At 43.0% G+C, this 22,771-nt stretch overlaps 1 protein-coding gene across 1 annotated transcript in view; it reads left to right on the top strand.

The window, feature by feature from the left end:
- The first annotated feature begins 530 nt into the window (after positions 1-530).
- NECAB1 (N-terminal EF-hand calcium binding protein 1) overlaps positions 531-22,771 on the top strand; it is a 63,445-nt gene continuing 41,204 nt past the window's right edge. Inside the window, exons 1-3 of the mRNA XM_026099702.2 lie at positions 531-572; positions 5,031-5,055; positions 15,671-15,779. Of these exons, the coding sequence (XP_025955487.1) occupies positions 531-572; positions 5,031-5,055; positions 15,671-15,779 (176 nt within the window). The remainder of the gene's footprint in view (positions 573-5,030; positions 5,056-15,670; positions 15,780-22,771) is intronic.

Genomic DNA, 22,771 nt, shown 5'->3' with positions numbered 1-22,771 from the left:
GTAGCCCCCAGGATCTGTAAAAGCAAAGGGGGCTTCACAGCGCAGCGCAGCACATGTGGCGCATGATGGCTGTGTCAGACAAGGGAAGATACGATCAGTCGCGGTAGCTGCTACCAGCGCTGCTCCGGCTCCAGAGCCTGCTCCGTCCGGGTGCTGCCGCCCCAGCAGGCTCCCCCCGGCTGAAGTGCGCAAAGGGGGCAGCAGCAAAAACGGTGAGGAAACGGGGCAGCCGCAAAAATGGTCGGAGATGTGGAAATTGTGACCTGACAGGCTGAAAGCCGCAGAGAAAGCCAGACCAGCCAGGGTTTTCTTTTTTGTTTGTGGGTTTTTTTCACGATTTACCCAGCCAGGGGAGGACTCTGGCAGCGCCCTGAGCCATCCGCAGGCACGAGCGGAGCCCGTGGGCGCAGCGAGGCGGAGCCGGCGCCGCCTCACGCAGTGCAGCCCTCGCGGCGGCAGCGGCCGGACCCCCCGGACCCCCCCGGACCCCCGGTACCCCCGGTCCCGGCACCCCGCGCGGCGGCGGGCAGATGGCAGCGGAGCGCGGCGCAGGGCTGAGCATCTTTCGTGACGTGAGTATGCGGCATCCCCCTGCTTGCAACCCCCCTTCCTCCGGCAATTGCAAGGGGATTTTTATCTGTTTTTATTTGGGGGGGGCGGTTTTTTATTTTCATTTATTTTTTAAGGGGCCATGGTGGGCTCAGGAAGGGGTGAAGCCCTGCAGCGCAGGTGGGCAGAGGGGGGCAGAGGGGCTGGGGGTACCCGGGGAAACCAGCCCTGCCTCTGCGAGGCCTGAGGCGAGGCGCCGGCTTCTTCGTGCTTTTGTGTTTTATGCTCCGTGTTTGTGTTGGGCAGCAGGTTTCTTTCTGATCGTGGCGCGTGCGAGGGCAGCAAGTGGCCAGCTGGGCTGCGGGGGAGCGGCAGGAGAGGCGCTGCAACTTGCAGTGGGGTGGAAGCGCTGTCGCTTTGCCAAATGCGTTGCTTGCTCTTTTCCCTTTCCGGACTTCTAGACAAGGAGTTTCTCACGCTAGCAAAAGTGGGGCTTGCTCCCAAGCTGTTGCTCCCATTAGGCTCCTGCTGGAGGTGAGGGTTGATGTGCTGAGAGGCCCCAAGCCCCTGTGGCACCTGCAAGGAGCCCACACCTCCCTTCATCAGCCCTCTGCCAGCTCCCGCACCCCTCTCTGCCCTCCCTCGGCACCGAGGACCCCGGCAAGGCACCAGGCGAAGCACCCAGCCCTCCTGCCCTCAGAGGACCTTGAAGTCTGGCACTCTCACTGAGGGCGTCTCAGAGATGGAGTTTTGTCTAAACTTGCCTGACAACAGCAAAGCAAAGAGCATTTCTTCGGTCCAAGTGTAGAGGCCAGTCCTGGATAACAGGCAAACTCCAACCCAAAGGTATCCAAAGTATCCTCTGTTCTTCAAGAGACCTGCAGATCTACAGACCAGCTCTGTTCCCAACCGTGAGTGACTTCGGAGCAACTCATACCTGCGGCAGTCTACAGTATCAGCTAGAAATGGCATGTTATGTAATAAGGCTTGTCTTAAGGACTCTCTGTCCAGATGCTTTCTCTAATGTGACCACATTAAATTCCCCAAGCTTTTCTCTGAATTATTTCAAACAGCCTTTAATAAAAACCACGTCTGCTCATCTCCTGATTTTTGTAGGCTCCATAAGAAATTGTTTGAACTAGACTTAATTGACTTTTATTATTTCTATTCGAGCGTATAATGAACATGCAACTTATCCGTCTTACAAATAACTCATGTAAAAGAAACAGGAAAATTATAAGCATGCATTGAAAAGAGAGAAGAGAAACCCAAGTTTTCAGGAAAGAGGAGGGCACGTTCAGACGGAGCCTGCTCCCCGGTTCAACTCAGCACAGAGTCAGAAGCCTGCAGATGGCCAGAATCCCTGAGAAACTGAAAACATCTCATTTCAGCCCAGGTGAAAAATGTCTTTCAAATCACAATTATTTGTTTAATTTTCAGCAGTTTTTAAGCCACTATCAGGGTAGTGTTTATAGAGAAGCAGGGGCAATTCAAGAGACTGGCAGAGGAGGGAGAGTGGTTACTGCCACCTATCCCTCCCACACATGTGCTCTTACCTGCAGAGGAAAAGCTTGGATTCAAATCCAGACTCTGCCTGCTTCAAAACAGGTCTGGCACCTGGGGGTCCTTCCTGCTGCGGCAGTATACACTTGGATCACAGGTGTTCTGGAGTGTGTAGCTCTCTTATCACCCCTCGCTGAAGTACCTCCGCCTGTACGGACACTTACCTGTATAGTCGAGCAGGCAGCAGGAGACGCGGAAGAAACACAAGGCGCTGCAGCCCCAGTCCCACTGTGAGCTAGGCAGAGATCTTGCGAGAGTGAGACTTAGCGCTGCTTGGACTTCTGGGGCAGCTTAGCAGCTGTAAACCAGTGCTGCCCTGGCTGCAGGTGCCTCTGAGGACCTCAGGCACGGCTGTCTGTCCCAGCTGGGCGCAGGGGCACAGCAAGGCCGGGCTCCAGGGCACGTGGTGCCTTGCAGAGGGTGTGAGATGTGTCACACTGCGTGGCGGTACCACCCGGTGTGGCTCTGCGTGGGCCATTGCGGCTCATGGCACAAGTCACTTGTGATCTGTTGGTACTGCCTGGGCCCATGCTGGGCACATTTATCTCCTCTCTGAAGCACGCCCTGCCTTTTCCTATGGGACATGCTTGCGAACGCGGCCGCGCAGGCAGCTCAGCCCAGGCACCTCTGAGTCGAGGAGCAGGATTTCAGCGCTCGCCCCTTTGATACACATCTGTCTGGGGGCACACACTGCTTGCTTTCATCCGGGTGTAACCGTGTGGACCAAAGCCCGGTTCTTTCTTTAGATCTCAGAACAGTATTTTTCTCTGCCCTCCCAAAATTTCATGGATTTCTCCACTTCCAGCTGAAAAACGTCAAAATCTCTTGGCTCCCTGGCTGTCTCTGCCATCCGTATCCACAAGCAGGCCCCGGCTCCAGACCAGCACGCTGTCCTGCGCACGTCACCCTGGCCAGTGCGTTGGCAAGCACGCGGACTTTTGCTTCAGATAACACGAGAGAAACAAGACTGCCTGCCAGTTAGGTAGGAAGAAGGCCAACGACAGTCCCACAAAATATCCAGCCAGATCTGCCAGGAATCCAGGACCGTACTTTACCTTTAAGAGATTGTAAAGAGAGTTTTTACATTGTTCTAAAAATGCTTCAGAGGCTCTTTCTTTTGCTCTGGATTTGGTCTTTTGGCCAAATGGCTTTAGTTAGTGTTAGGAGAAAATCTCCAGTTTAGAGTAAAAATTTCAAACTCTAAACAATCTAACCCTTGTACTGAAAACTGAATTGCAATATATCATTTATTTGGAAATAAAGGGAGGGGATCTGTCCTCTTGCTAAGTTTATTTCATGCTGCGTGCGCTCTAAACTTAGCCCATCACAAAATTCAGCTCAGAAGCTGTAGGTGAAATCCTGGATCTGGGTCACAATTTCGATATTTTTCTCCCCGCTACTCTACAGTATACAGCAACAAAAGATGATCCGACAGAACTTGGTGGCATTTGGATCCCTGTTTTTCATTTGGTTTCACCTCTAAGAGCAGAACATACCCCTGCTACTTATCAAACTAGAGAACATTTGCATTGCCTTCAACTCTAAAAAATATATGTGCCCATTTCAAAACTCTTACCTATTACTCATGTTCCTAGCAGTAATGGAAGCTATATTCTGAAGATTTGCTCTCTTCCTTTTTGTGAACTTGTTTATAACATTGCCCAGACAACTTTCTATTGCTGCTCAGGGTGAAATCCCAAGGCTGAAGTAGCGATAGGGACTATGGATGGGAGCACAGCAGTGTCACAGCAGAGCGGTGGGTCTTCACATCTGAAATGTCGTATGGTCCCAAATGGTTAAGTGCCCATATTGCCATGGTATTTGCAGAGTTAGTCTATTGTCCTGCCAGTGAGGCTCAGCCAGCCCTGCTCTGGGCAGAGTAGCCCTGTTGTGCCTCAGTTTCCCTGTTCCTGCCCTTTTTTCCCCCTGTGTTGATACAGTGTGTCCTCGCTCCTGGTGGCAGGGCTGTTTCTGGCGCTCTGTCACCCTCTCCTCGTGGGATACACTGATCAAGATCTTTTTCTCAGGCTTTGCCCAAGGGCTTAGAGACTCGCCTACATGCTAAACAGCCTCTTGAGTGTGCGCCATTTACAGTAGGGAGAAAAGACAGACTTGTGCACTGTGTGGATAAGCTCAGATCTCAAAGTTTTTGTGGCAGAGGAACTAAAGCAAGCATTGGGGCAAACTGTTTCCATTTGCTGATAATAAAACAAATTATTAGCTTTCTTCTTAGGTGATTTCTGTTTTGTTTCCACTCTTGTCAAGACTTCAACAAGCCTTTTTTCCCCTGATTTCCCTCTTCATCTAGGTTGTGTTTACTGATGTACTTTCTTATTTCATTTCCCTAACTTTGCTTTCCCTGCTTATAAACATCTGTATTTTCCCCTCCTCTTCCCTCTATATGTTTTCCACTCACTTCCAGAGTCGTCCTCAAATTCGCTCCCACCCACCCAATCTTGCTGCCTCGCCCACCCAGTCTGAGCCCGTCACTTTGCCCTGGCTCCTCTCCTGACCGCTCCCTTTGTTTCCTTCCCCACACAAATCCTGAGTCTTCTCACTGTCTCCAGTGTTTAGAGCATCCTCCCAGCTATCACCTCTGCTCTGCTTCTTTAAACCACTTCCCTCAGCCCTGTAAGTCCAGCAGCATAGTAGCTATATGGTGTCCAGGTTTTGTGCCTGGGTGCCATCCTTGTAAGCCATACACAAAATAGAAAATAAAGCTTGTTGTTATTATGGTCTTGGTTTTATGTGCACGCAGCACAGAGGGAGCTAAAACAAGCAGTGTGAGAGAAGGATGGAGATGCACTAAGGGCTTGCCTTGTGAAAATGTGATACAGAGATCAAACTATAAATGCTCATTGTGTGCCCTTAACCCATACAAAAAAGAGTGATTCCTTCCTTTCTCTCTTTTTATTTAGATATTAAGAAGAGCAGACAAAAATGGTAAGACTGGTCACTTCTCTTCCCCCCGTCTTTGCAAAAAAAATCCATCACTCTGGTATAGCATTTTAAGCAATGCCCTGAACGTCCTAACATGAAAACCAGCTATCTATCATGTCATTTGATGTGTTGTACAGGTCCAATGCAATGTATATTGTTGTGCACTGATTCATCCAACAGCTCTTTAAAGGCAGATCTTGTGCTTTTACAGTTTGGCCTGCATGTTTGACTTGCACCTTGCACTGTTGCATGTGTGTGTTTTCTCACCAGTATTATATTCACAAGAAGTTTTGAAATACTTATTAATAGCTCCATCTTACTACTTTTTTAAGACACCATAGGCCTATATCCATCAATCAAACTTGCTTTTCACCTACATTTTGCATATGTATATTTGTTCTGCACAGCAATACGCAGAATGAAACCTTGGATTCAATTTGCATATTTATAATACAAAAGCCATGAGCCTTTAATATGTTCCTAATAGAAGGTTTTGTCCTTGCACTACAAAATGATTTTCCTTTCACATATATTTTTCCTTTATTTAAAAACAGAAAGTTGGAACACAGTGCTGGAAGTCCTCACACACACACATGCTCCCATTTCAGCTGCAATAAGGGAAGGGCCTTGCCTTAGGGGCCACAAGGGCAATCACTGCCTTTTTTGCAGGAACACTTAGTCATAGTCTTGAACCCAACCTCACCTCCTTTTCCCATCCCATAATTACTGCCCAATTTTGGACAAGGTACATTGTCTTTTTTGTGTCACCATGAGAGAAATGAAGCCAATACCACTACCACCCTGTGTCGCAGAGTGTGAGATTCAGTATGGCCAAGGTTACAAAGAGCTTCTGCAGTGCTGTGATTACCATAACAACATTTACACTTAATTCAGATATCACAGTTAAATCTTACAGGATGGGAAGGAAATACAAGCTCATGGTTGTTTAGCACTCTGCAAACGAAGTACGGGATGGAGAGACATGCTAGCCCACCTCTGGCTGTGGGTTCCTGCCCCAGCTTGGGCCTGCCCCGGTGCTTCCCACTGAGCCACGGCAGGCTAGTCCAAAGGGCTAACTGGGCACAAAACTGGTCACAACCCATGAGAGTTTTTTCATAGTGTTTTGTGTTATCTCACTGAGTCAGCTCACCAGTGGCTCGCAAGGCCAGTGGTGGTGCAAGCAGAGCCTCGTGGTCAGGGCGAGGAGGAGAAGGACCTCCCCTTCTTGGCAATGCCTTGCTGGATTAGCTGCATGTAAACCAAGCCAAACTGTGCTGGTGTTCCCACAGATCTCCTCGTGGTTTTTGGAAGAGGTGTTTGTGAGTCTACACTGAAGATTGACGCAGGACTCTGTGTGGTACAGAACAGTGGTCCTCATCCCCCCAGGGACCATGAAAGTGACTGAGCATTAACCAGGTCGCTTGCTGTGTCACAGGTCTCCTGCCTCTCCTTCTGGTCACCATGATAGCTTCCATCTGTGGTCAGACCTCGCTGAATGCTACCGAAGTCAAAAAGACTCCCTGCACCTTAATCCTGAGTGACTGTGTCATGATCTTTGAAATCATGCCCTGTCCCAGCCCCAGTGGAAACACTGCACTTCTGTGGCCCACAAGTTGTTCAGTCCTCCTTCTGGTTACCCCCAAATTTGTTACTTTTACTTTGCTATTAAAGTACGGGAAACAGTTCATGCAATCAAACCTGCTTCCCTTTCCCGAACAATACAATGTCACATCAGCCCTAAAGACTTTGTTCTCTGGAGTTCATATATATGGATGCTGTATAACATATTATCAGGAGAAATGTGGCTAAGCTCAGACACTTTAGTTCTCTTAATTTGAGTCCATAAGCTTGAAATGATTTCGGTTCTTATGCGCTTAGTGTGTTTGCTCAGCCATCAGTTGCCTGTGGGACTTCCACTCTGCTAGTCCAGCACTGCACAGTCTTACACCACATTAATACAAAGCAAATTTGTTTTATGGCTGCGACATTAGATACCTTCTCAGAAAGACTACTGGATATTTGAACACGTATCTATCATGTTTACACTGTTGTCAACTCAGCTTATTAACAATTCACGATGGCTAGGATACTTTACACTTTCAGTGTCACCTTTTATGAGACACAGGAACCAAGTACTGCTTTACATTAACAAATACTATGTGACACGATCTATAAAATTCTTCCATACATGCTTAATAGAGCTCTTTCAGAATTGCTATATTTTTTCTCTGTGAGAGATTAAATATTCAAAAAAGCAGTTTATCATCAAAACCTAATTAGGTACTTGCTTGACAGTGAGAAAAAAATAAATCCAAAAAAAGTGGATCAAGCTGGAAAATAGGAGTATTATAGGAGAGAGCACTGAGAATAAAAATTCTTTATTCACAGCCGAAGCTCCAGAGCATTCCAGCGGCAGTTAGGAGAGAAACATAAAGGGATTTCCTCTAGGAAATCCTCAAGAGCCATGTGTTTGCGTGCCCATGAACAGCTCCTTGCTGTAAGACCTGCCCTGTCCTGATGCTGGGGAGCAGGAAGAAACTGAGCATCTTCTCTTCCCTCTCTCAGCAAAACAGCAGGAGAGTCTCTCCCTTAACTCCCACAGGAGTATTGGAAAGAAGACGGCATGGCTGGTAGCCTGGCCCATGCCCCACGTTCACCAGAGACCTGGCCTGCCGTGTCCCCCGGCTATGACATACTCTTTTGCATGAGCCCACCAGGAGGACATTGCGCTTCTGATCAAAGAAGTGAAGTTTATCTTTTCCTGGAAGAATTACACAATGTCAAACCTCACAGCCCAGACAGGTTCAGCCATGATATGTAGTTCCCAGTCATTTCTTGAAGAATAGGTATTGTGCAGTTTCAATAAAATTTACTCTCAGGCATTTGAAGTCATACTAAATGCCACTGAGAATAATAGGAGCATAACTTTCAAGCAGGAAAGTTTTGCTTTCTGGAGCAGTAAGTGGCTACTGCACTGCGCTTGTCTGTCTCAAGCCACCCAAGGACAAGGCGGACACGAGGCAGCGTGCCGGGCTGCAGCTGCTCAGCGCCCTCTTCCACCCTCGCCCTTCCTGCGGCAGCTCACTGGAGTTGGGACCGAACTTAGTTCATGTAGTGCACAGATCAATGTAAATAGGTGCTGAAGTAACCCAGCAGGCTTACTGTGAATTTCAGGATTGTGGGACTCTACCACACCAAGGAAAGACAACTATTCTTGCAAAGATAGTATAAGGTATAATATAAAGAGATCAAAAGAGCTCAGAAATCTAGCTGAATTGCATTACTCAGAAATGCTACAAATATTTATGACACAGCTGACATGGGTTTAAATGAGGAACTCTATCAAACAGTCAAACCCCCATTTAAAAGGAGCCATACAAATTTTGTTTCTTTTGTGGCAGCAGCTTCTTTCTTTGCCCATCCAGATACATATATCATCCTGTTACCATGCCATTCCTGGAAGTATGAGCTATGCCCAGCTTCCACAAGATCAGCTTCATAAACTCTATCTGTAGTTCTTATTTCACAGCTGAACAGCTCCGCTCTGTGAATTAGATCAGCACTTCTCCAGTAACTGAAAATGTCATGTGAATATCTTACCACACAAGGCATAAGCAAGGAATATCACAGCTCTAAGAAACATATAATTCATATTCTTGAGAAAGCCACAGAAAACTCTGGAGGCAAAAAAGCAATTTCATAAAGATGAGATGCTACATATTGACCTTTTAAGAAAGGAAAAGTTTCAGTTTTGCATGTCAAGATGATGCTTTTGTTTAGTTTTACTTTACAAAACTCCGTATGTTCAAGGGAAAGCATAAGGACTTGACACAAAACTAATTTGGCAAAACTCCATCTAGGAAAGGAGAAAATAAAATTTTGTTTCACTCCTTTTTCTATTTAAAACAAAATCAAACTCATTAAATTCTTCTCAGAAAGTAAAATCCTGTCCCCAGCCACCAGGGGGGAAGTCTAGAAATATGACAGACTGGAGCTGCCAGATGCAGTCTTTCCCAACCCAGAAAACTCTTTACCCCCTTGTCTCACAGCCCACAGTGGTTGCCACACGTGTGTGATTGCAGCACCTGTATGTGCTTATCCTCTTGCTTGTCTGCAGGAAGTGTTTCATTTACCTTCTGATACACTAAAAGGGACATGGGGCACCCCAGGAGCCTTGCAGTCATTTGCAATAAAATGAAATGACAGCAGTTGTTGGTAAAATTCACTCTAGGGTCCCTCCTGACGTTGCAGCCTTGACATGCACCCCATTAGGATAGTCTCCGACTATAATTCCCTTCTGTTAGCCTAGGAATGCAAGCTCAAATACAGATAGTCTTGCAGAAATCCAGTAGCATACAGTCTGACTGTCTTAATGCATATGGAAAAAGGTAATAATCTATCAAGAGTACAAGTCTTGACCTAACAAGAGTAACAGTCTTCAGGTGTAAGGTGCTTTGATGCCAACTGGAGTCACTGAGTACCGCAAAATAATGACAGAGCCTTGTCCTTGCCTGTGCCCTGAGGGGTTTTGTTTCCCTCCCCACCCTCCCTCTGCAAGCAGGGCAGGAGAAAGGGCCGTTCTTCCCTTTTGTGGAGTCTTTCAGCTTCATCATTTGCAGCTTTTTCTTGAGGGGCACCTGTCTCCCTCTCATCTATTCTCTTATGAAGGAGGACATACGTTACTCCTAGTCTCCTGCTCTGGGAGCCTGGGCTTGCAAAGCATATCCTGGCCTTTAAAACCTCCCCAAGCACTCTTCTGTGTGCAAATAGCCATCCAGTCAAGTTTGGAGGGAGGAGAGAGTTCCCCCCAGCCGCATCCTCCAAAAAGACAATCATTTTGCTGTCTGTCTCCTCCACAGTTTTAGAGTTGGTATTTGGTTATATTTTTGTTCCAAACTCACAGCTCCCATTCCCAAACCCTTAGATCAGCTCCAAGCAGGGGTTAGTTGAAAGGGGCAGCTCTAATATGACAGATTTAAGAAAGATGGTTTGTGTATAATGTTGTCATTGATTTGCAAATAGAGATCTGCTGTTGTGAAAAAGCACTGAATATATTTCCAACATTCTTAAAGCTCCAGAGAGGAGGATACTTGAAAACACCAGAGGTAAGATCTGCTATAGAAGAAGAAACTTTCCCCAAAAAGCCATAACTGTAGGGAGCACAGCAAACAATATGCTGCAGGCAGTCAAGGAGGACTGCGACCAAATGATGGAAAATGAAAAAATCGGCTAAACAGACCAAGACTAAAGCTCCAGAGACAGCCCAACCAGAATATCAAACACCCAGCGCAGATCAGCCACAAACTGTTCTATTGCCAAGACCAACATGCTTATGTTTGATTTCATTTACTCTCTGACATTTCAAACAAATACACACTGAAAGCTTTCCCTAAAAATATATACATTTTTAATCATTTCACTGAACTATATTCTTTTAAATAAAGAATACAGTCAGATGAGACTAATCTCACTCTGTGAGATGTCTGCATTCAGCATGCCCTCATGTCCATGATACAGAGCAGGGAAAATAACACTTTTAAATGTAGAATTCTAAAACTATATAAAATAGCATGGTGCTATCAGTGCCTTCTCACCTGGCTTTAACATATGAAATTATAGATGAAATATCCTCCTGTGCCCACTGTAAAACACACAGCACTCCAGAAGTAGCCAAATTCTTGCAGTGGCTTGAGGATTTCATCCCAGCTTTAAAACCATGCAAATATTAGCCTAACAAGAGAGTGTACATGTTAGATAAAGGAGTTTTGTCCATTTTTTTTTTTTATGCGAGTGCCTGGGACCTAGTGGATATTCTCTACATACTCTTTAGCACACTGAAGTTTATTATTTTGGCAGCCCTTCCTTGGTCCGATCCCAGTCTATGTATCATATTCCAGTAAATCACATTTTTCTTTTCCTTTTTGCATCTGGTTCAGTGTTCTTCCCTCCTGTTTTCTCGGCATGTAGGGCTGAGAAATGTCAATATAATTTAGCATGCTCTGATCTGAACCTCCTGCAGCAGGTATGGACTACCTGCTGCTTCCAAACGGGCAAGGCACGCAGCAGATCCTTGGGGATGGGCGAGCTGGGAATGAGGACCCATGTTTATGCTGCCCAGGTACCATATTCCAATGAATCACATTTTTCTTCTCCCTGCTCCGTTGCCTTTGCTCTCAGCTGCATCCCTCTAACATGCTTTATTGGCTGTAGGCTCACTGTTTACCATCTTCTTTGGGGACGGAGACTGCAAATACAGATTATAAATGGCCTTGTTCATTATTTACTGATATCTTTTTCCTCCTGAAGGTAATCTTTCAACTCATAAAGAGGGTATCTGTGTGGCTTTCCTTTGTAAGAGATGCTGTTATCTATTAAAGTAGTAAACTGTTCAAAGTGTCTTCTGGAGTCTGTTAGTATTTCTGGTGCTACTGACTGTCTAACTGGGGGACAGCCGTTGTGCTTATTTTACACACAAAACCATCTATACAATAGAGAAGTGAATTTTATTTAAATATATTTAAGAAGTCAATTGTAACCTGAAGGAAAGCTCTTCTATAAAACACTTTGTAAATATATCTCTAAATTTACCAGTGCTAGATAAGGAGATACATTTTATTGTCTGTATTTCTGTCTGCCAGTGAGGAAAGTTTTGGCTCCAACAAGGACAGGCAACTATGCTTGTTTTTGAAGAAACTGTGTTTATGAAAGACATTAGAGAAGATGCACAAAAGCAAGCAAGCAAGCCCTGCAACACAACTGCTATGAGATTGCCAAGGCAAACGCTGCTAAAATTTGATTTTTCTGAGGAATGCATGGCTTCAGAGAAGTTCGTCTTTCATGAATCATCAGCCTCTGTGTTTTTGGCTGTGACAAAGATCAGCGAGTCTGCACTAGGCGTTTCAGCCCGGCTGCGCTGCAGCGCTTGGAGTGGACCGTGTTTGCCTGGGAGCTCTGAGGAAGGGCAGTGTGCCGCGGAAGAGGCAGAGCTGAGGATATGTAACACGTCCTTAAAGATAACAGCCATGCTTGAAACTTGAAAAAAGCCCTGGCTAGGCAAAGGTGTCTTTTATTAAATAGGCCAAGGAAAGGTTGTTAGGGTCTGAGCTTCATCCAAGCAACGAAGATGCATACAGGTGGCGTGGCTCACCAGTGGCTGATTACGCTAGCAAAACAGTTTCCCTCATACAAAATGAGAGAAACGCCTGGAATAACCAGAGCTTTTTAAGTAAATGTAATTGTATGAAGTCTGTTGGCAACTGAAGAGGTTCAAATCTCTGTAGCTTTTGCCAGCGACGAGCTTTGTGATGTGTTAGGGATAGACTTTTCAAAATGTTACTGAGAATAAATAGCAATAAAGCAAAAGGCAATGTCTGCTCTTGTATGATAAAATATAAAGAAAATAGTTATAGTGCCCAGTCTGGCTGTGCTGGCAGAACATTGATTTTCTGGACTGGTGTAAAGCCAATGAATCTGGAGGACAGAGGTAAATAGAGAGATGTTTCAAGTTTTGTATCATACTCAGGCTGTTCTTCTATGAGTAAACTCGTATGTTTACCTCAGGAAAGTTGCCAGAAATCACTAGTTTCTTAGATATTTCTATAACTCATATGAATCACCCTTTCCAGCAAAGGCTAAAGCTGCAGAGGCAGTTTGATTAAATTATCAATTGTAGTTGTACGAGCCAAAGAAAGCATATCTGTGAAAAGAAGCTGGTTTTATCATGCTCAATGTTTGCTAGTCATTCTCTCTATCCGGTGCCAAACGGCAGATGTATTTAGATTCTTAATTAGGTAATCATGACAGCTCTGTCAAAGGAAATTGTCTACCTTAAAGGCAATATTGTGCCATCTTGGTTTTTAGCTCTTATAGATTTTGACATTTCATTTTGATTATAATGATGATTATCTCCAGCTGCAATCTGTCTTTTCATATTAAACATTTCAAAATGTTTTTGTTGAAGCATTCAATTTGTCCAATATTGAATCTTCTTGAAGATTACAGATTTGAAGCTATATATTCAAGTCAAAGAAATTAAGAAATAAAAGCAAGTAAAAGAGCAAAGAACTCAGCTCTACTCATCATGCCTATACTGCGGTACAGTATATAGTTACAGGATTCAGGTACTACTTTTACTTCCTGACCACTATAAAATTAGGCCACAGTATATTGTAGATTTGTCAGTGCTCAGGGCCCCTTACTTTATCCTCTATAGTTGTTTAGTGCCCCATGAGTGATTCAGTATGCTGCTGAAGGCAGAAAAAGAGCATGTGAATTTAAATTAAATTCACAGTGGGGTTACAAAGTGTCAGGCTCTGAAAACATTCTTTCAACTTCATGCAAAGGCTGAATCAGTTTGGATAAACTATCATTTAACTACTATTTATCATTCTAACCTCTTCTAACTAAAAGCAATTGGTGGAGCTCCTTCTGTCTTTGGTTTTTGTTTGCTAATTATCAATCTTGCAGATTCACTCAGATGTGCTAGTCAATGAGCCATAACTGTGTAAATGGAGTTATGGATTTGCCTCAGCCTCACCCATGGACTTCTCCTGAAGTCATGGCTGTCCAACACACAAAACAGGATATTTCTTCAGCATAGAAGCAATGATGTCACCTGCTCTGCCAAAATGTCGCAGATGTCCATGGGGTCAGCTTTCCATTTATAACCATGTTTCTTTTGCTTTTTTCATCATTTCCCTGCTGACAAGCATTGATTGTTTTCTTCCATTGTCGTCTTCTGTACAATGGCAGCCCTATTTGAACTCTAGTTCATTCTGACAGCCAGAATTCTTTTACATTTCTTCCTTTAGTTGATTCCTTCTACTCAGCCTTAAATCATATACTCCGGAAAAAATTAGTTCTTGTGCTGACTTTTCTGTGTTCTTTAAATAGTAGGTGTAATACAATTAGAACCAGAGTTAATAACATGGCCAAATGCTCCCTGCATTCCACAGTTTTACTCTTCAAAACAGACAACAGTCCGAGTCTGCAGCTTCCATTATAGTAGTCGCACCCCCTTGGTGGATGGAACAGGCTGTCCAAGTTGAGGCACTTTTCATCCATTTCTGAAGTCACTAATCTAAAAAAAAAAAAAAAAGCATGAAAAATCTTTGCTTGTTAAAAAGTGTCTGCTGTGGATCCGCTCTCTGGGATGTTCAGACATGCTGAAGTGATCTGAGATACAAATGTGATCCCTACTTCAACAAAATACTGTGGTGATGACATACCCTTTAGGAAACATTCGTTGTTGGGCAGAGTTTAATCTGACAGGAAGAGGGTTGAGTCTCAATGTGAAGAGAGAACATCCTGAAAATAACAGAACAATTAATCTCTACTTAACACATCTCAGCTCAAGGATTTTGCCTCATGTAGTCAAGGACATGCTATAATTAAAGCTAAATTAAGAAACAGATGAAACAGACTCCACTAAATAAAGTCAAAGAGCTTGTAATAGAGAGTCCTTCCTCTTGAATTAAGGCACATCTAATTACTGTTCTTCTAAATGTTGTCCTATGGTACTTCCTCTCCCTCTAAGTCCCATCAGTCTGTAGACACTTCCTAGATGCAATAACACATTACTGATGTGTCAAGACCCTTGTGGTGATGACTTTTCTTCATCTCAAACAAATGATAACAGCTGATATTTAGACAATAAAAAGACAACTCCTTCATACTTGAATTTCGTTACATATTACACGGCCAATCCAAATTCCATCTGAAGAAACGTGAAGGTCTTGACAGACTGCTGGTGTATGCCCAAATCAGTTTTCTTAGGTCTAAATTTGTATTTAATCTCTAGACAAATTACATGTTGAAATGTATTGTTTTCTATGTTGACCAAGAAAATGAGTTGAAATTCTTTCTTGTGGTTGTGAGCACAAAAGTGACTTCCTATTCCATGAAAGCCAAACATTTTTTTATTTGGTAATTCCACACCAAGCGTAGAATTTTTTCAAGAAGAGACATTTTATGAAAAAAAGAGGGAGTGAAAACACTACAAACCAGTGCAGTGTATTGATTAGCATCCTTAACTAGACAGGAGAGCCAGGGTAAAATCCCTGCTGTTATTGAATTATGCACTTGAGTCCCACTCTCCCAGAAGGAAGGCAGGGAGCAGAGGAAAGAAAGGGGATGAGCAGGAATAAGAAATAAATTCTCTAGACAGCTAAAGAAATTTCCATTGAACCAACACGTTGCTTCAGTAAATAACACCCTGGAGTTTCTCTGGCCCTTGCAGTCTCAGAAAGTCACTGATGTTCATGTGGAGGCAGGGAGCAGAGAGGGGCAGCGTGGGGCAGGCTGGGGAGAAGCAAGAGAGAATGGGATCAGGAGGAAGACAGGGTCATGCTAAATCAGCAGACATTTGCCAAATCCAAACTATCTTTGTTTGAAAGATGAGAAGGATGAAGAATAACAGAGTTATCAGGTAAACTGAGAGTTCTACTACGAGGGTAGAAGTATTTAACATCGTATTCTTTATATCTCTTGATCAGAATATATTTCTACATTTAAATTAATTCAAAGAGCTAGTTTTTTAATAGCTTCCTCTTCTATTGCATGAATAAAAAGAAAAATCATAAATGAAAGTAAGACAATTTCCATTTCTTGTTTGTTTCAGATGATGGAAAACTATCCTTCAATGAATTCAAAGCTTACTTTGCTGATGGAGTCCTGAGTGGAGAAGAACTGCATGAACTTTTTCATGCCATCGATACGCACAATACTGAGTAAGTGTCCCCTTTGACAACCGAAGTGCTACGTTCTCTATGTGAGCATGGAAACAAGACATCAGTCTGTTTTTAGAAAACAAGTTTAAGAATAATGCTGCTTCAGGGAATTTAAACGGTGTCATACTGCTCTGTACTGTATCACTGCAGTGCTTCTAAACTTTGTAGGAATATGTGCATGTTCTGATGAATGTGATTTGGGCATTGAGAACATGGGGTGGAAATTGGATGCCTTGTGTGTTCCCCTTCCATTACACTAAGGAAGAGGGGCGATGGCCTCCTCCAACCTTTAAATACGAGTTCCTCCTCTTGACCCTTCCTCACTGATTCATTACCTAAGCTGACCAGATGTTGAGCAGGGAAAATAGTAGCTGAAGCTATCAGCAGATATCAAAGAGCAGAAAAAGTCACCCTGTCTGATACTGGCATGGAAACTGAGTTGTTGTCACTCATGTGGTTTAGACATCCCCGTTACAGTTGGGCTTAATGAGGCCACAGGATGTGGGTGCTAAGGGCCCTGCTTATTGTTTTCAGTAGAGCCAAATATGTGCCACTGCATCCTCTCCTTAAGCTATACTTTTCCTTATCTACAATGATTGAAGAAGATAATTTCCTTTTATTTGCTTTCTGACTATCAACAATTATTCACAGCAGGTCTTCCACTTACTATTAATTAGGAGACTGTTACTAATCCAGTGCCTTTTAAACTGGATGGTTTCCACTGTATAAAAACTCCCAAGGAGATGTCATTTATTGCCTTTGCTAAGAGGTTATGAAGATACTGTGTAGCAATCATGGTCTGGTTGTGGTTCTGTTTAAAAGCAGTGAACATGCTGTAAATCAATTTTGTTTTTCTCAGCTGCATACAGTGGAGTAATATGTGTTAAAATGCTATTACAGCCCTGCTTTCTACATTTACTATGCAGAAAAGCTAGGAGTAGTGTAACAGGACCTGGCCTTACTACGTCCAGTGCCAGCTTCCACTTCATCCTTGTTTTTTCCTTCTTCCACAGGGAAATAAAACCAGCACACTGGTATTTTGTAATAACATGTAATGCATAAACATCCAGACACTAACACAAAGTGAGGAATTGCTGTCTCTCTTCCTCAGACTCATGAATTTAGCAATCACCTTAATTCCTTGGGGCTCACACATTAGTTCAGGTAGCTCCAGACAGGCCTTTCTCCTTGGCCATTTCTTCCTAACTGAGAGTTTCCTATGGCTTTTCCTCCTTTTCATGTCTGTGTCACAACATCACACCTTATCTCACTCCCCTCCTCCTCAGCTTCTCCCACTCCTCTTACTGATGAAGAAGCAAACTCCCTCTGACTGGAGTCCCAGTTCCCACATGACTATTGTGCATCTCCTGTCCCAAATGCCAACCCAAGCCCAAGCCTGTGATCCTGGAAGCAAGTTGATGACCAGACATTGAGGCTGGCTATTGAAAACAAGCTTAAATTTAAAACAACAGTAAGAAGCTTTTTGAATGTTTTTTTCGTGATGTCTTTAATTGATGACTTTGCAACTGAAAAGTGTTCTACACCATTCGATCTTTCTTTTTAACAGAAGTGCAACAAATACATTTTGAAGGTTTTCCATAGACCCTTTTTGCCTTTGAAAATGTTGTTATCAAGCAGGCAGCAAGATGGAGCATGCCAAATATCAGATGGATAAAGCAAAGAGAGACAGCTTGGGCAGTATAATATAAGTTATTCGTTAGTATAGCTTTCCAGCAAAAATCACATGAAGCAGATATAACAAGGAGGCCAAAACTTGACTCACTGGCATTTGCTGAAAAGGGCAGGTTACACAAAATGTCTCAAATTAACTAGCTTACTAAGAAAAGGGGCAAAACATTCAATGAACCTTGGGAAGTTTTGTAATGCAAACATTAGAAGAATCATGTGCATATCAAACAATCCTAAAACCATCTATTATATGATGTTTTCACTTACAAATTACTGAAGGGAATGAAATGAAAATCCTGGTTTGTGCCTATAATTCCCAAGTAGCTTTTGGCCATTTTTTAGTAGGGAAGGATGAGAAATTCTACTTAGTTGTGTGTCTAGCAGGAGAAAAATTGCAGAGGTTATTCTGTCTTTTCTATCCAGCTAAATACAGGCTCTGACAAACTGTGGGCAAATCATAAATCTTCTCTGTGCTTCAGTTCCCTATTTACAAAATGAAGACTACAATTCCCTATCCCGCAAACATGTTGTAAGCATTGAGATTACGCCATATACTACAGTGATTTACACTGCATGTGAATGCCTAGGGTAGCTAGCTAAGGGCATGTGCCACGATCAGCCAGATCACTTCTCAAGCTTTCATAGCCAGTTTGTCACAAGAGCAGACTTCGGGTTGTTTCCAGTTGCATTAAATATTTTAACTCTGCCAGCTTTCAAAACCCCGCTTCCTCTGTGTGTAAGTCTTTGTACTTCAAAGCCTGAAAGATAAAAACAGAGTGGTGGCCTCAGGTGATCTCCATGGACCACAAGCCTGGGAAATCTGTATTCCAATCTCAGCTCTGCTACAGCAAGCTTTCAAAAAAGGATTCAAAGCATAAAAGACTGCCCCTGGCTTAATACTTTTAAGTAACTAAATTAACCAGGTATTAAAAAAACCCTGTTAGTCAGGTCCTAATGTCAGACTTATGGAAGAAGAGGATTAGAAGATCTTTAACTTTTACAAAGATCAAGCCAAGCCCATTTAACATATCTGTTACAAAGCATACAAGCTATGGCAGATTGCTAAAATGAGTAATTGCCTTTCTCAGTGTGATAGTAAGGCAAATTCAATAGGGAATTTAACTTTCCAGTAATTGAGGTCTTGTCTACCTAACTGACTGTGATCTCTGCACCTTCCTATCTGGTGCAGATCTTATCTTTTTACAAAGTAAAAGAAGAGTCAGTTGCTACTGCAGTGACCATAATTACCAGCAAAAAATGTTGAGTAGGAATTAGACACCACTCCACAAAGCTTCCAAAAACGGTAGGTGGACTTGGAGGTCATTATGGTGGGAAAAATTGATTGATACTTGCTCGTATAACTACTTGTACAGAATGAACTTATATTTTACAACTCCTCTAGACCCTGAAATACAGGTCATTCAGCCAGGGCAGATCATTGCTTTTATTGGCAATTAGTTAAGGATCTTTCTTCGGTACATCATTCGGGCATATATCTTTCAATTTATGAGTGTGCTTATATACAGACTGGATAATTTTTTTCTCTGTCCCTCTCTCTCTCTCTCTCTCTGTTTCATGAAATGAACATTATGGTTTTTTTTAATTTTAAAAATTAAATAAACTCCAATAGGGCACACATACAAGATGATTGCTTGATGGTTTTAACCTACATCACTTTTTTCCTTTTGATAGAACCAGAAAGAAATGTATAAGTAAACATATACCAGCTACAAAGCAGATTAATAACGGTGCTATCACTATACAGGCAATCAAATTAGGTAAGTAGTATGTCCATTTTAAAAAGAGTGATTTTTTTCCCACATTTTATCACTACTACAAATTTTTACAGTGTTTTAGTACAAGGATTATACTGTTAAGAGCTGACAATCAAAAAGATAAATTATAAACAATTTGAATTACTGAAGGGTCTTCTGTCCACTGGACCATAGCACTTTGTAATAATTAGTTTGTAGGCCAACTACTAGCTGTGCAGAGTTACATGGAAATTCCCCTTACAGGCAAACCAACTTATATTTGTTTGCAACAGCTTAGCATAGTTTTTTTCGAAAAACCTCCTGGGACCACAGGGAAACAAGAGGAGGCTGGACCAGTGGGTCTCTGGGTGACCAAGCAAATCTCAGTCTCCTGTTTGGTAATCAAGGCAGGAGAGACAAGACAGAGCATTGTTATATATTAAATTAATTTGAACAGTCTTCAGTAAAACAGGCAACTTTTGATTATTCAGATTACTGTGTTTCAAAAGGAATTAAAGGTGCATAAAGAGACAGTAAACTGCTTTGATCAGGCCATTTAACTAGCATACCGGACATGTAATTAGCCTGAGATGCCTGCTTTGGGGTGTAGCAGTTAACGATTCCTCTCTCTTAAATGCTGCTTCCAACGTTGTCATTAGTTCAGGTTACAGGTGAAAGCTGCTTAGGCATTTGATTTCTACTGAAAGTTATTTCTATTTGTACCTTCCATGATCTCATGAAATTTTTGGGCATTCCCTACTCAAACACTGATCAGTAAATAGTAAAAAGTCGTTATGGAAGGTCCCCACGCTGATGCTTGCACTTTGCCACTGTAAGAAAAAGCTTTATTTCCATGCAGCAGTGATTAACTCTGAGCTACTCCAGCTCAGGCTGCAAGCTAGGCAGACACCTGCTCCCACTGCCCCAAAGCACGGTTCAGCTGGACGTGAGGATGAGTGCTACACATGCAGACTTCAGCTTGTTGCTTTTTCCCCCCCCCCACCCCCCAATGTGGAGTACTTAGCACTTGCATCAACTACAGAGCAGTGTCTTGTACATAAGGTCTCTTAAAAAAACAAAGTGAAAACACAGGAAAGATAGCAAGAGCAGTGATTATGGAAAAGTCCAGCTTCAGCCTGGAATTATACAATGATTATTCCCCCCTCATTCATAATATTTCAAACGTTTTGCAGATGCCCAAGAAGTAAGCACACTACAAGCATCCAGGCTACACCTTAAGCAATTCTGGATGTAGCAGGAGGCCAAGGTAGGTTCCCTCAGCATGTCAGGTAGGAGCCAACTCGCCGCAGCACATGAGACCAACATGAGAATATGGCTCTGAGCAGGGAAGGTGCGAGAGAAAGAACTATCTCTGCCTCCTGGTTTGACACAGACTTGACATGACATAAATATACCTATAATGTCACGGGTGGGTGCCTCTCATCACTTGTCCTGAGCCCTTGAAAAACTCAGTCCACTCTATGTGAAAGCAGAGTTAATTTTTTTGGAGGAGTTTTGCAAGGGTGAAGGAAGCATGGCATGATTTCTCGCCAAGGCCTCAGCTCCACTCTGGGCATCACTGGGGAGTTCAGCAAGGCTCCACAGGGCTGGTGGAGCAGGTGAGTGCAACCTCTGCAGGGGCACCAGAAGCCCTTCCCAGGACTGACAAAGCAGGCAGCAGAAGGCAGCTCATGGAGGACGGGGTCTGCAGGCCATCACTGAAGTAATGTTGAAGTTGAAGACCCACATGCTCTGCTGTCCTGGAGCCTCCTGGTTATTAACTCCTCTAACAAAAAAAGTGTCAAACACTCTCCTTTCGGCTGGGAACATCTTGCACTGTGATGACACAAGTGTAAATCACTGCACACAGCTCAAGGCAAGGGCTATCAGTTACCAATGCTCAAGACCACCTGAAGATGGAAAAAACAAGCTTCCTTTTCCTGGTGATACTAACTAGAAAAAACATTTTATGATTTAAAAAAATCTTACACTTTTACAAAAGCAAAATCTGGGAAGTTTAAAGCAGAGGAGCAAAAGACAGAGTGGAGTTGTCTTGCAGCCTTAAGCACTGTTTCTTACATGTTTCTTCACCTAAGCACTTTTTTCAGGAGCAGATTAGAGTACAAAAGTATTCTAGGGATTAAAAAGGGAGAATCATTGAACATCATTGGCTTTTGCTGACTTTCAACTTTAGCAACATTAAATGATATTTTTGGTATTTATTTCAGTTGCTATTTCAATTCTTGGCCTTTGTGAACCAGTAAATCAAAGTGCATACCAATCCCAAATCTGAAGGTCTCCTTCTTCTGAAATTTATATTTAATAAGGAATAAAGTACCATTTTTATTGTAATCTTGATATTTTAAGTACTTTCATAACATGTGTATCATTCGTACTACCTAGTTTATATCTTGATCTTTCTATGAGCTCTATGAGCTCTCTATATCTTAACTTTCTATGAGCATCTGCTTTCTAAATCCAATGTGTGTATGTTCAGTGCAGCTGCCTGGAGGTTTTAACACTGTTGAGGCTCATTAAAATCACTGTTATCCCAAGTCAGAACAGCACTAACTTCTGAGTTTATCATGTTCTAAACAATTAATAGATTGCATTACCTGGACTTCACCTGCCTTTACTGAATGCTAGACAGCTTGTATGCAAGGCAGTATTGCAGCACAGTTCAGCTTCAGAGGGAACAGTTCTGTAGAAATATAGTTTTGTTTACCTGTGTTATCACCTGGATATTGAAAGTAGAAAAAAGTATTAGCAACACAGGTCTTTTTATACGTGGATACATTGTTAGAAGTGTGCAAGAAAAATTTGAAATTAGTGGTTTATGGGGTGAATCCTTTTACCTCTAGTTTCCGTGGTAAATCTGCTCCAGCTTAATTTCAATGTCAACTGTGATGAGCCTGTGTCTCAGCAGAGTAAGAACCCTTGAAATAGGTAATGGTTCAGTGAATTGGTTTTAGCAGGCATTTGAAATGTAAATCTCCCTTTTTCTCTTACCCTTCTCCCTTCCCCCTCACCACTCATAACTCTCATGGAAATTGTCTTTACATAATGGCATCTCCAGGGAAAAGGTGTCAGAAGATAATGAGAATATTTGGCAAAGTTACAAACTAAGAGATATGCTGAGCCTCTCGAGGGGATTCAGTCTGTTTGAGAGAGAGGGCGATAAATGCAACACTGATTACTGACTTGTATGAGTCGGTGGGGAGGCAAATTTGTTTTTCTAACTTTCCTTGTTGGTAAAATGAAATCCTCAGCCAGGACCTTAGTTACAAGGTAGGAAGGATGCTAGGAGTGTTAAGGCAGACCTGCAGCACAGGCAAGCTCCAAAAGCAGGTATCTGATTAAACCTTTGTATAAGGCATAAGTTAAAGATGATAAACTATGCAGCAGCCAGAGAGGAGTTTGGTGGAGCCCTGCAAACCTTGGCAACTCGCAGTATCTGTGGCTCTGAGCAGAGGCTGGGCGTTTGGGGGAGTCTGTCACACTGAGTACAATGCCCATGTTGAGGGGCTCTTGGCTCTGCAGAAAGACATC

Source organism: Dromaius novaehollandiae, chromosome 2, assembly GCF_036370855.1.
Source record: "Dromaius novaehollandiae isolate bDroNov1 chromosome 2, bDroNov1.hap1, whole genome shotgun sequence".
NCBI lineage: Eukaryota > Metazoa > Chordata > Aves > Casuariiformes > Dromaiidae > Dromaius > Dromaius novaehollandiae.
The sequence above is the reverse complement of the archived record's forward strand: the minus strand, read 5'-3'. Positions and strand labels throughout refer to the sequence as shown.